Source organism: Sinocyclocheilus grahami, unplaced genomic scaffold, assembly GCF_001515645.1.
Source record: "Sinocyclocheilus grahami isolate Dianchi unplaced genomic scaffold, SAMN03320097.WGS_v1.1 scaffold44.1, whole genome shotgun sequence".
Taxonomy (NCBI): domain Eukaryota; kingdom Metazoa; phylum Chordata; class Actinopteri; order Cypriniformes; family Cyprinidae; genus Sinocyclocheilus; species Sinocyclocheilus grahami.
The window spans coordinates 256,142-269,125 of record NW_015505223.1 but is presented as its reverse complement, the minus strand read 5'-3'; the positions used below and the strand labels follow the sequence as shown (position 1 = coordinate 269,125).

Sequence of the window (12,984 nt, the reverse complement as noted above, 5' to 3'; positions counted from 1 at the left end):
TATACATAAATGTAAAGTAAACAATCTAAGTTAAGAATGAGCAGGGAGAAGAAACTGAGAGGGGAGTTAGATTGCGGGGAGAGTTAGTAAAGATTCATATTGGAATCTGAAGCGGCACATTGCCAGAAAGCACGAGGATGTGCTACGCAAACATGGTGCCGCAAAAGGTGAGCTAGTTACATACCATAATAAATGAATAAACAGGTAGGCTAAGGTTATATTGGGTTGTACAGAGCCCCGATCATGACATGCAGACAATTAATCACAGCCAACGAATTTAGAATAGGCTAGTTCTCTTTTATGCTAGGACTACATTATGGCCACGAATTAAGTATTTGTTCTCTTGTTTAGGCTTAGCTGCCACGAATTAATTCATTCGTTAATTCGTTCGTTCCCTAGTTTTAGTAGGCCGCTGGTCGAGGAACTCTGCAGGTTTGGCTCCTTGCCTGGTCCGTGGGAAGAGTAGAAGGAAGTCTTGAGAGAAGTTGAGTTGTGACTTCCTGCTTTCTGTTTGGAATGCTGGGAAATGGAGGAAGGAGAGGCAGAAACGGCTGCAGGCTTGGCTGGGGGACTCTGGGAGTGAGGATCTGATGCTTGAGGTATTTTTCTGTGAGTAGGACAGGAATTAGGGGTAGTGAGACAAAACATTTACTTTCACATGCAGTGCAGGAAGTAAAAACACAGCTGTCAAAAGGAAACAGGCTTTGTTAGGGACTGAAGCGCTAATGGAGATTAACCTTAGAGCTACTCTGGTGAAAGAAACAAGATAATGCTAGTGGATCCTCAGAGCATGTGATCTGTGAGTGAATCTTACGAAACCTGTCAAGAACAAGTCCTGCTCACATTCCACCCCAAAATCAAATGACAAAAGTACGATTTTTAGGACCATTTGGGTTTTTTGCATCGTGTATTTTAATAAAAATTAAGCACATTCCTCCAAATTCGTATTATTGTAATGCATCTGTTGTTTTACTTGAAGTTACTGTAAAACAATTATTTGTAAAAATGTATAGATACCCTCGACCCACGGAGGTGTCCAGAGGCGGCAGGGGCCAAGGCAGCCTCGCCTCTTTGGGATTGAGGCCTTTCGGTTGAGGAAGGCCGATTGGGTGACGGGCCTCCATGTGGCCATGGGGGGTCTCTCTGAGTAGGGGGAGGGGAGCTCCGCGTGGGTTCGATGAGAGGGGACTGCTTAAAAACAGCTGATTCTGAATGACCCGAGTTTGAAGGTGAGTGCCTGGTGGGTGGAAAGATTAACATATATATATATATATATTGTATATGATTCTAATAACCACAGATTACAACATCCAGCATCATATTTGCTGAATGAATACTTGTTTTTTTACAATTTTTGAGGTGCTGATTCCAAAAATGGTGCCAGTTTTGATGTAGCGCATCATACTTTCTCATAAAATACAATGCATTTTGTAGCTTTGTTTCTACTTCCGACAATCATTTGCTAAGTGAAGAAGCCTTGTATTGTCACTTGATCACCAGATAAACTGCCATAAAGACATGATTCCAGTCTTCATCTAAGCCAGGTTACAACTAAAAAAAATAACAAAAACTTTTCTACAGAACCAAAATCATCTAAGAATTGAACAAATCAATTATCATCCGATTTTCATATGTATGAATGATTCTAAAGACATTTTATGCCTAATCTTTATTTCCATTTTTTCCAGATTGTAAGTGCAAGGACACATTTTGAATACCTCTTTTTGCCATTAAAATGTAGGGTTGCACGATTAATCGAATGCGATTGTCATGCGCATTTTGTTAAAAAAGCCGGTTCTGTAATCAGCAGGAAATCATCATCACGTGCTTTCAGATGGAGCAGAATTTACTTCACATAGCCGAAGTTCACTGACAAGTGATGCAAAAAAACAAAAAAAAAACTAATCGCAGACGATTTTATTGCGCGATTCTGAAATCGAAGAAATCGTTCGCGATAATGACAGCTGTTTGCATAGCTTCTCAGTGAACTACGGCTCTGTGAAGTAAATGCTGCTCCATCTGAAAGCATGTGAAAATACCACATTTAATAACATATTTTTACTCCAAACTCACTTCATAACGTCAGTCAAGTGTTTGAAATAAATCCTTCTGTGAGATGATGTGGCTTCTTACACAGAATAAGGCACGCAACATATTTCATAGTATTTAAGCAGTGATAAACGCATTGCATTATAAATATACTTTATTTTAATGAAAATTATAATAATAAGAACTCCGATAAACCGTATATTGCTGTAGTCGTGTGTTTATTAGTCACGTTGAATCAATGAAAGCAGTTGAATCTTTTTTTAATGACTTACTGGAGACCATTTTGTACGTCCTCGACCCACGGAGGTGTCCAGAGGCGGCAGGGGCCAAGGCAGCCTCGCCTCTTTGGGATTGAGGCCTTTCGGTTGAGGAAGGCCGATTGGGTGACGGGCCTCCATGTGGCCATGGGGGGTCTCTCTGAGTAGGGGGAGGGGAGCTCCGCGTGGGTTCGATGAGAGGGGACTGCTTAAAAACAGCTGATTCTGAATGACCCGAGTTTGAAGGTGAGTGCCTGGTGGGTGGAAAGATTAACATATATATATATATATATTGTATATGATTCTAATAACCACAGATTACAACATCCAGCATCATATTTGCTGAATGAATACTTGTTTTTTTACAATTTTTGAGGTGCTGATTCCAAAAATGGTGCCAGTTTTGATGTAGCGCATCATACTTTCTCATAAAATACAATGCATTTTGTAGCTTTGTTTCTACTTCCGACAATCATTTGCTAAGTGAAGAAGCCTTGTATTGTCACTTGATCACCAGATAAACTGCCATAAAGACATGATTCCAGTCTTCATCTAAGCCAGGTTACAACTAAAAAAAATAACAAAAACTTTTCTACAGAACCAAAATCATCTAAGAATTGAATTATCATCTTATCATCCGATTTTCATATGTATGAATGATTCTAAAGACATTTTATGCCTAATCTTTATTTCCATTTTTGTAAGTGCAAAAGTGCAAGGACACATTTTGAATACCTCTTTTTGCCATTAAAATGTAGGGTTGCACGATTAATCGAATGCGATTGTCATGCGCATTTTGTTAAAAAAGCCGGTTCTGTAATCAGCAGGAAATCATCATCACGTGCTTTCAGATGGAGCAGAATTTACTTCACATAGCCGAAGTTCACTGACAAGTGATGCAAAAAAACAAAAAAAAAACTAATCGCAGACGATTTTATTGCGCGATTCTGAAATCGAAGAAATCGTTCGCGATAATGACAGCTGTTTGCATAGCTTCTCAGTGAACTACGGCTCTGTGAAGTAAATGCTGCTCCATCTGAAAGCATGTGAAAATACCACATTTAATAACATATTTTTACTCCAAACTCACTTCATAACATCAGTCGAGTGTTTGAAATAAATCCTTCTGTGAGATGATGTGGCTTCTTACACAGAATAAGGCACGCAACATATTTCATAGTATTTAAGCAGTGATAAACGCATTGCATTATAAATATACTTTATTTTAATGAAAATTATAATAATAAGAACTCCGATAAACCGTATATTGCTGTAGTCGTGTGTTTATTAGTCACGTTGAATCAATGAAAGCAGTTGAATCTTTTTTATTCAGCTGCAGCGATTTTCTGGGTTTCTTCTGCGAGGCGTATTTGGAATTTCAGCGCGAGAGCGCACTCTGGCCTTGGGATGGAGATTTACTGCTGATCACAGAACCGTGCTTCACTGAAAGATACGCATGACAATCGCAGCTACTGTCGAATCGCGATCTCGATTCCATTTCGATTTATCGTGCAGCCTTATTAAAATGTTTTGAAACTTTTGACATTTTACCGCTTTTGTTATATTGATGAGTGATAACAAATGTGAACATCAATTTAGGTAAACTTAGGCCTTTTTTGCAAATGAGCAGATTTTTTTAAAGATGCAGGGCTGTGTTAGAACACATTAGACCCTCTTTTAACATGAACAAACAAGATCAGATTAGCAAATCTTACCAAACGCCATCTTTCGGAGGTTTCGTGTGCCTGAACTGAGGCGGTGTTGAGGGAGATTGCGGAGATGCCCACAGCGGTCCGACATTCTGGTTCCTGCCACTCCAAGAGGAGGCTCCGTGGGAAGGCAGGGTGTGTCCATGACGGGATCTATGCTGCTGAGGTGGAGGTGGGGTGGAGCGGAGGTGTGCATAGAGCTTACCCAGAGGGCCATGCCTCCTCTCGCAATGCTTCTCGAACGCCTGAGGCTTCACCACCTGACTGCAATGGCCGCAAACCACCAAATAGAAGTCATCGTGCCCAGGAAAATTACCGAAGATGGACATATCTACAGAAGCATACCAAACAATAGAGACAAATTAGCTTTGTTCGAAAAGTAAAACTAGAGGAAATGTTTTTAAATACAGTCATTTTCCCCAAAGAGAAATTAATTGTGTGTGTGTGTGTGTGTGTTGAAGCTTCCTGTTTGAAAACTCAAACGTTTCTAAACATGTTTAAGTGGTTCCTTCTAGTGGCAGTCCAATATTTACCTGAATTCAGCCTATGACACTGAAATAATAGCTCCGTTCAACTTAATGTGCCTTTTTTATTAACTTTCAGAAGCTGAATTTCACAAAAGAACATGTTTATTATTCATTGATAAGGCTGTTTATAAAAGCTGGACCTGACAGGAGGAACCACCGTGTTTTTAATGTCAAAAAACAGCCAAACACCGGCCAATTAATCGGCTTATATATATCAGTCCATCACTAAATGGGTTCATGTTAATACTGCAGTGTCCCCTTGAAATCAAAGTAAAGTACATAACGCCTACCCTCTTTCCTCAGTGTCATGGTTTCCGTCGTTGTTTTGCCATTCTTGCTGTATTCATCTCCATTGGACCCTATGAAAAATGTTTGAAGGTAGTTTATGTTAGAAAGGGTACATGACCATTATAAAATAACAGACTTCCATGCATTATCATTAATGACTTAGAAACACAGCACATATGGGCATCTTATGTAAACGCTACATTCTAAACCCACTTAATTCAATGGGCCGTAACCATAGAAACATTGAGAAGGACATGTGCCCTCCAAAAATCAGACCTATAATGGGTTCTTCTATGCTGAACTATATTTGGTCCAGAATATGTGGTTTCTGTCTTGAATGCAATGTATCGAGTCAAAACTGTGAGAAAAGGGACCAACATTGATTTATGCATTCAAAATCACTTTCACAGACTTTTTCACTAACTGTTCCCTCCTGGTGGAATGACCTGCCCAAATCAATCTGAGCAGCTGAGTCCTTAACCATCTTCAAGAAACGACTAAAAACACATCCGTTCCACCTTTATTTGAGCCTCTAACTCTAGCACTTTCTATTCTATTTTAATTCTACTTTATCTTCTTTCTTTTTTTTTTAAACAAACACACTAGCTTTCTATTCTATCTACTTGTTTTTCTTTGTGCGTGTGTATATGTATGTGTGTATATATATATATATATATATATATATATATATATATACACATATATATATATGTGTATGTGTATATGTATATGTTTTTTTAAATTATATTAGTTTTATATTACATCCCTCCTGTGTTATTCCTATGTATGTCTACACTATCATGTATGTCTGCACTATGTTTGTACTTTCTTCTACACTGGAAGCTCCTGTCGTCAAGTCAAATTCCTTGTGTGTGTAAACATACTTGGTAATAAAGCTCTTCTGATTCTGATATATTGTTGCTCTTTTGTTAGTTTTGACTGCTTTTATTGTCCTCATTTGTAAGTCGCTTTGGATAAAAGCGTCTGTTAAATGACTAAATAAAAAAAATGCATACAGTGGTGTTTAATGAGAGTCAGAATAGGAGATCTAGTCAACTGGTCAGGTTTTATTCCCCAAGAATTTCAGTGTGAAATGCAATCTGTGCCATGAACTGGTCATCTGTGAAGCTGGGCACAAGCTCTTCTGTGGGTGGGGCCAAAATAAAAACTACCTGCAAATGATCCCTACACTATTAACTGCTTTGATGTGCCCGCCGACAAAAGGAGATTGGTGGTTTTAAACTGAGTGCGTTTGTTTCTTTTGAAGTTGCAGACAAAACGAACGCGGAACACGTTCTATTATGAGAGAGAGTGAGAGAGAGAGAGAGAGAGAGACAGAGGGAGTGAGAGAGAGGGAGTGAGAGAGAGGGAGTGAGAGAGAGAGCGAGAGAGAGCGCAAGCGCGTGACCCGGCCGGCACTAGGACCCGGCAGGTTCTTTGTTTGGGTAACACGGTTCGGGATGCCGTGCCTTTTCCACGAAAAATAAAGCACATCCGTAAGACTTTTTGGTGGTGGATGGAGAAATGCCGGCGACGAAGTGCTCACTCACCCTCCGATGCTGTCAGGGTGGCTCTTTCTGTCCAGGCGCTCCAGCTTTGGCCCACGAAATCATCGAGACCAGGCACCCGCCGTTCCGGAGCAGCCATTACTTTAACTGCGCGTTCACGCACCGCCATCATCACCGCGCGGCAAGGCGCTGACGTCACATTGCGCGCTCCCGTGGGCGGAGGGGGAACCTGCGTGCGCGCGCACTTTTTAAATTTTATTTGCATTATTGATATTTTATTTGACATTATTTTATTGGACGAATCTTCAAACCCTTTACAGATTTGTAATGCAAATTGAGTACCTTAAACTGAATTTTAATAAAAAATATTTCACATTCTTAATATATAAAAAAATATGACAATTAAGCACATGCAAAACAAAAAAATCTAAATGGTTCTAGGCTTCTTTTTTCTTTATGTAATACAGATAAATACATCTGATTCGATTTCCTTTCCTTGGTGTAGTTGGATTAGTACCTTATTCAAGGCTTTAAATCATAAGCAATGCATATGTTCACATTCACGTGTGTTGGTTTGCAGTGATCTTGCCTATTATCTATACATCTTTGACCCAAAAGAAACATGTTTGATCGACACCAGTGTGATTTAGGTGATGTATTTTTGTTTACAATACTACCATCTACTGGTTATGTAGTAAACAGCATGCTACAGTAAAGAATTGTTAAAATAAAACTTTCAAATAAATACTGCTGTTTTGCAAGTTCTATTCTAAGAATACTGAAAAATATAATGGTTTCCACAAAAATATGGGGAAGCAAAACTGAAATGTTTCTTGAGCACCAAATCAGCATATTAGAATGATTTCTGAAGGATCATGTGACACTGAAGACTGCGGTAATGATGCTGAAAATACAGTTCACATGAATAAATTACATTTTGCAATGCATTCACATAGAAAATAATTATTTTTGTAGTTATATTTCACAATAGTACTGTTTTTATGGTATGTTTGAAAATGTAGGCTCAAGCTTTTTTTTTACGTGAAAGATGTATTTAATGTGTCAATAAATGTTTTGGTACTCTATTGTGAATTGTCTTATTGTGACAGTAATTAGGCCTGAAAATACGTCTTTTCACCTTTCAACCAAATTTTAACGTTGTTTAGACGTCTGGCATTTACGTCTTTTCAATGAGTTTTTGCTGGGTGGGCAGCCTTTTGAAATAAAACACGAACCAATATATATACAGCTCTCCTCTTTTAATACTAATCAAAACTGCAAACAGCCTTTTATGGAGGTTTTCCTTCTGAACGTAGCATAGAGATATAAAACACACACACACACAAAAAAAAAAAAATGTGGCCTATATTTTCCAAAAGCCACAACCAAAATTGAGGATTGCTCCAGGACAAAAAAAATCATCAATATGTGACCCGAGGAAAGATTTTTAAATGGCACTTTTAACTTTTTTCCTCTTTAATCACAATTAGACCCAAACTACTTTCCTTTAAGAATTTATATTAATAATTTAATGTGTTTACCTTTACCTACCTTTTATAGCTATGTAGATTAAAAAGTTTAGATGTGGCACTGAATATTCCTTTGAAAGTTTTATCTTACGATTAAAACAATTACTTGAGAATATAATAAAAAACAAAATTGGCAATTTAGAATTAAACAAATAATCAATTTTTAACAGAACATAAAATGCCCACAGACAATCACTGTTGCTGAACAATTACTACATTTTTTTTTTTTGAATTCAACAATGCAATCCCCCACAAAACATTTCTTTCTGTAAAAAATAAGATGGTAAAACATGCCACAGATGCACAAAATTAAATTTTCTTTCTGTAAATATAAACATCAACCCATGTGATACAGACGCTTCATTTACAGTGTCAAGTCAAATAACAGCCAAATACAAATAATGACAACATTACTACTCCAAACAGTAGAAAAACAATCAAACAAGTGTTTCCTTTCTGTTAAACAATGACTAGTGTTGAATAGTTAACATTTGTCCTGATAGAAAATTAAATACGGCCTTTGGCGTTGTAATTTATTATTACCAAATACCACTTCAAAAAGAGTCAACTCAGAGAATTCACACAAACATTTAAAATAAAGGTTACAGATGAAATATCAGATGCTTTATGGCTGAAACTAAGACGATTTTTTTAGTTTGTCCTTCTCTGACAAATGTAAGGTGACTCGGATGTGGCTGTGGAAAAACATTCTATCATGAACGTAAATGAAAAGGCACTTAAACCAATAAATAGTTATTTAAAAACTACAAGTAAAGACAAGCTTTAAATGTCTGGAGCTAGATATTAGTGTGCTAGTATTTGAAGTGCTCAGAGACATTTGACATTCTCATGAGGTCCGATTGTAGTGGACATTTACGGTTACTGAAATGCAGGTCATCTTTATATCGAATTAGACAAATTAATTAAAATGAAAAACATCAATTACCTAGAACAAGTTTATTGTAAGTTGTAACTGAAATGCTACTGATCTAATAAATAATTTGGTTTCTTTTTTTACCTGCGTGACAAAATTAGCTTCTGACAGTGCCATTAAATAGACACTAAAATAAAAAAAATCCATAAAGAAATGATGAATTCAGCTTAGAGCATGTCTAATGTAATGAACTGCGATGCATGATGCTAGAAACAAAGCTTTTGCATATCAAAGTGTAGTTTGTTTCACAAGTGGTGATGTCCTCTGCTTTATGAACGAATGGAGAGGAGAGGAAGGAGCCCGTCTTGTCTAATTAGGAGGTGGAAACTCCTCCCTCTACGCTGGGCGGTGGATTGGCCGGCTTATGAAACGGAGTCTCCTTGTAGATGAACCAGCAGTTTCCTGCCCACAATATCAGGTTTAGGAATCCAAAGAGCTAGAGGATGCGGAAAAGAGAAAGATACATGTAGGGCTTCGACTGCTCGTTTCTGAAATTCTTATTTACTTGCAAATAGATTACTAGAAGGAGAAGGAGAATGGATGACACTTCTCTCCCACTGGCCAGGAGTTGCAAGGCCAAAAAATAAAGTGTTAAAGGAGACATATTATGCCCCTTTTTACAATATGTAATATAAGTCTCTGGTGTCCCCAGAATGTGTCTGTGACGTTTCAGCTCAAAATACTCCACAGATCATTTATTATAAAAATATCCTATTTTGAGTGGAAGCAGAAACACGCTGTTTTTTGGGCCTGTCTCTTTAAATGCAAATGAGCTGCTGCTCCCCGCCCCCTTTTCCAGAATAGAGCTACACCATTACAGCTCATACCTGCTAAAAAAAACATCTGTTTTGGTTCTGATTATCATGTTTATCGCTCTGAAATCATGCGTTTTAAACCATACGAGTTTAAACTTCAAATATAAGGTTTTCTGAGCGCACACACTGTGTGGCAGCAGCAATATACAGTAAATAAATCAATAAATCCACTGCTGTCTTGTGTCCTCTGAGGCTGGGACTCTAAACAGTGTTCTGTGCTCGTCTGTGCAGCCAAAGACAGAACAGTTAGCATGTTTTGCTCAAACTTTCGCCATGGCATTAGAGCTGGTACACATTTGTCGCTTGCGAAATCAAAATGACGGTGCCGTGGGTGTAAACTTACAGACTAAGGGGCGGTAATATTATAATGAGATCCCTTTTTTTCCCACGTCACCAAGGGAGCGAAATCAGACACGCTCGTTTTCTCAGAGGCTTTCAGAAAAAGGCTTCCCAAAACAAAGTTACTGGGTTCATCTTTTTCACGTTTCCTTGGTTGGTACCAAGGAAACCACCGGGGACCTGATTATAGCACTTAAAACCTGGAAATGTCAGGTTTTCATGATATGTCACCTTTAAATGAGTTTATAAACTTTTTCAAATTGCAACAGTAATTGAATCTTGAAGTCTGAGATATGAAATAAGCCAGAAAATTGTCTTTTTTTTTTAATTGAACATGTTATGGAACCTTGTATATTGTATGTGTGTTTTTGCTGAGTATCATTTCATACATCTGTTTTTTATGGAACATATATGATTATAGGAGGATATGGAGCTCATGCTCAAAGAGGGAAAAAAAAAATGTTGCTGACATTTATATGGCCAAAAAAGTATGATGAAATTCTGATAGCTTGTAATGAAAAATCAATGAGATCTTTATAACAGGCTACTTTCATAAAAGGCATATAAATATCAGTTGTCACTCTATATCTGCCACAAATATGTTTATAGTATGATGATAATTAAATACTAAGTTTTATGATCAAAGCTTTATGGTTTTTATTATGGGGGTCAAAACATAATGCAATGAAATTCAATGATGATTGCAAGATGAAGAAATAAATGTTTTCTTAAATGTAGGGATGCACCGATATGAAAATTTTGGCCGATACCGATAACCGATTATTCTTTATTTTTGAAAGCCGATAACCGATATGTTGGCCGATAAATCTATATCCAAATTGTTATATACTTTTTGAGAGCCTGATTACAAAAAAGGTATCATCATTAAAAACCACATCCCGAACACTTCAACATAAGCAGCCTAGTTTGAACGGTGTACGTTTTAAAAATAATTTTACTCTCCCATTACCAAATTTAGTCATAAAAAAAGTCTTACAAATAAATAAAATAATGCATAAATAATGCAAACAAGTCACTGGACATCATTACACGTGTAAAGAATCAAAATGAATGCGCCACAGATCAATAAAACAGAATAGCCTCTGCACGGACAATAATTAAATGATTTTAATTACTAAACCATATTGTTGATGAAAATAATAAGAGAAAAATACAAGTGGTTGTTGTTATTAATAATGTATCAATGATTTTGACATTTAAATACCACTGTTTTAAATAGCAGCCGTTGAGCTGTGCGTGCTGAAGCTGAAGAGCTGAATGAACATGGTAAACTGAAGCGTTTTGCTGGCAGCTTATTTAACTCAAGGAAATGCATCCTGAGATTAATATTAATACAACATAAACATAATATTACAACTTATATATGTACAAAATGATGCAGTTATTGCGTGCTATAGTCAGAATGTGTGATCCTGTTGTGGATGCGCTCTTCCCATATCAACGCGCTGAAACACAGCAACTAAACCCAAAGAATGCACAACGTTTTATTATAATAATGTTCTCATTAGAATGTTATATACACAACATTCCCAATCATAGTTATTAATGTTGTGCACTGCTGTTTGAGCTGCGTGCGCTGAGCTAAAGACGATCACCGGTAAACTGAAGCGCTCTTTTAACTTAACCAAACGCATTCTATATGAGATAAATCAGATATACATCAAATAAACACAATATTACAACGTACAATTGCACAAAAGGCTGCAAACGAACAGTGCGCATCTGAAGTGTCTCTGAAGGAAATAATGCATTATTTATCGGCTTTAAGATATCGGCCAAATTTTCTTATCAGGCCGATACCGATAACAGAAAAAATTAGCATTTATCGGCCGATACCGATATGCTGGCCGATATATCGTGCATCCCTACTTAAAAGCCTGATGAATCATATTTGATACTCACATTTTTTAAAACATGATTTTTATAATAAATTATACATGGATAATCAATCAAACCTAAGCTGCTTCAGTCCAGTAAGTGTTCATCTTGAAATATTAATAACAATATAAAAGTTATTCTTACATTTACTTTATAAAAACCATTAAGGACTTCACAGGAAAAAGACACGTGAACCACAACCTGAAGGTGGACATTTTTACAATTATAGTAAAAGGCCTTTTACTGGCTAAAAAAAAAGTATAGACATCAAAAGGTAAGTAGTAAATGGTTTGCAACAGGTTTTTCAGCAAAGTTTTGATCATTTAAAAGCCTTAGAAATGTGCATAAACAAGTAGGCTTTATAGGGTTAAACATTTATCCACAATTTATCAAATAATCAGTTTGTAGGTTTGTACAAAACCAAAAAGCAGTAAAAGTAGATCTGCCTCAGAGCAATGCTAGGACATGTGAACTATATAATCTATACATGCATAATAAAACAACTATTGGCCAATGAAATGTTCTAGATATTAACCAGGCCTAATTTAAATAAATTAGAGCAGAACTAGCAGTAACTGCACTTACCACAGAGGAATTGAGACGACCCATCGAAGGGTAGCTCTTCACCACACACTTATCAGGCAGACAAGCTTTTACTAGCTTGTCAGTATCCGTAGCATATTTGACATCTGTTAAACCTTTTCCCCAGGCTGAGGAGCAAACCAGCCACAAGAAAGCAAAGATCCCGGTCACAATCAGATCCTGGAGAGGGAACAGAATAAAGTTTGGGATATTAATTCTTGCTCATGGAAATGCTAGGGATATTCTGATAAAGTGGCTGTCAAAAGTAAAAGCACAAAATTAGTCCAACAGATCATGAGAAGCTTTGAGTAACAGACACTTGGACGATTAACACAAGTGTGTCACTTCCAAAATGTACAATACTTCCAAACTTTTCAATCGATAATTAATGTTTTCTGTTCAAATTTAAATTTTATTAGTGAATTAATTAAATAATGTAAAATAAGTGTACACTGTACAGATCACAAATATATCAGAGTAGGACTGCGTAAAAAAAAAAAAATATATATATATATATATATTTTATTTTATTTATTTTTTTTTTTTTT

At 36.8% G+C, this 12,984-nt stretch overlaps 2 protein-coding genes across 2 annotated transcripts in view; both read right to left on the bottom strand.

Annotated features, from left to right (window-relative positions):
• Nucleotides 1-401: 401 nt before the first annotated feature.
• On the bottom strand, nt 402-6,676 carry LOC107582422 (ataxin-7-like protein 2). The gene is made up of 5 exons (XM_016268270.1): nt 6,381-6,676; nt 4,833-4,901; nt 4,022-4,346; nt 2,322-2,560; nt 402-607 (listed from the first exon to the last, which is right to left on the bottom strand). Exons 1-5 carry the CDS (start codon nt 6,622-6,624, stop codon nt 402-404), a joined length of 1,083 nt encoding a protein of 360 aa, XP_016123756.1. The 5' UTR covers nt 6,625-6,676.
• Nucleotides 6,677-8,170: 1,494 nt separating this feature from the next.
• The window catches only part of LOC107582376 (synaptophysin-like protein 1), a 12,360-nt gene continuing 7,546 nt past the window's right edge, over nt 8,171-12,984 (bottom strand). The window contains exons 5-6 of the mRNA XM_016268181.1: nt 12,440-12,616; nt 8,171-9,237 (exon numbers count right to left, since the gene is read on the bottom strand). Of these exons, the coding sequence (XP_016123667.1) occupies nt 9,115-9,237; nt 12,440-12,616 (300 nt within the window). The 3' untranslated portion in view covers nt 8,171-9,114. The remainder of the gene's footprint in view (nt 9,238-12,439; nt 12,617-12,984) is intronic.

Coding starts and splice junctions, on each gene's coding strand:
- LOC107582422 (XM_016268270.1), bottom strand. CDS start 6,624: ATGTCAAATAAAATATCAATAATGCAAATAAAATTTAAAAAGTGCGCG. Junction 4,347..4,832: donor CATGACACTGAGGAAAGAGG/GTAGGCGTTATG, acceptor ATGCTTCTGTAG/ATATGTCCATCTTCGGTAAT. Junction 2,561..4,021: donor CCTCCGAAAGATGGCGTTTG/GTAAGATTTGCT, acceptor TCCACCCACCAG/GCACTCACCTTCAAACTCGG.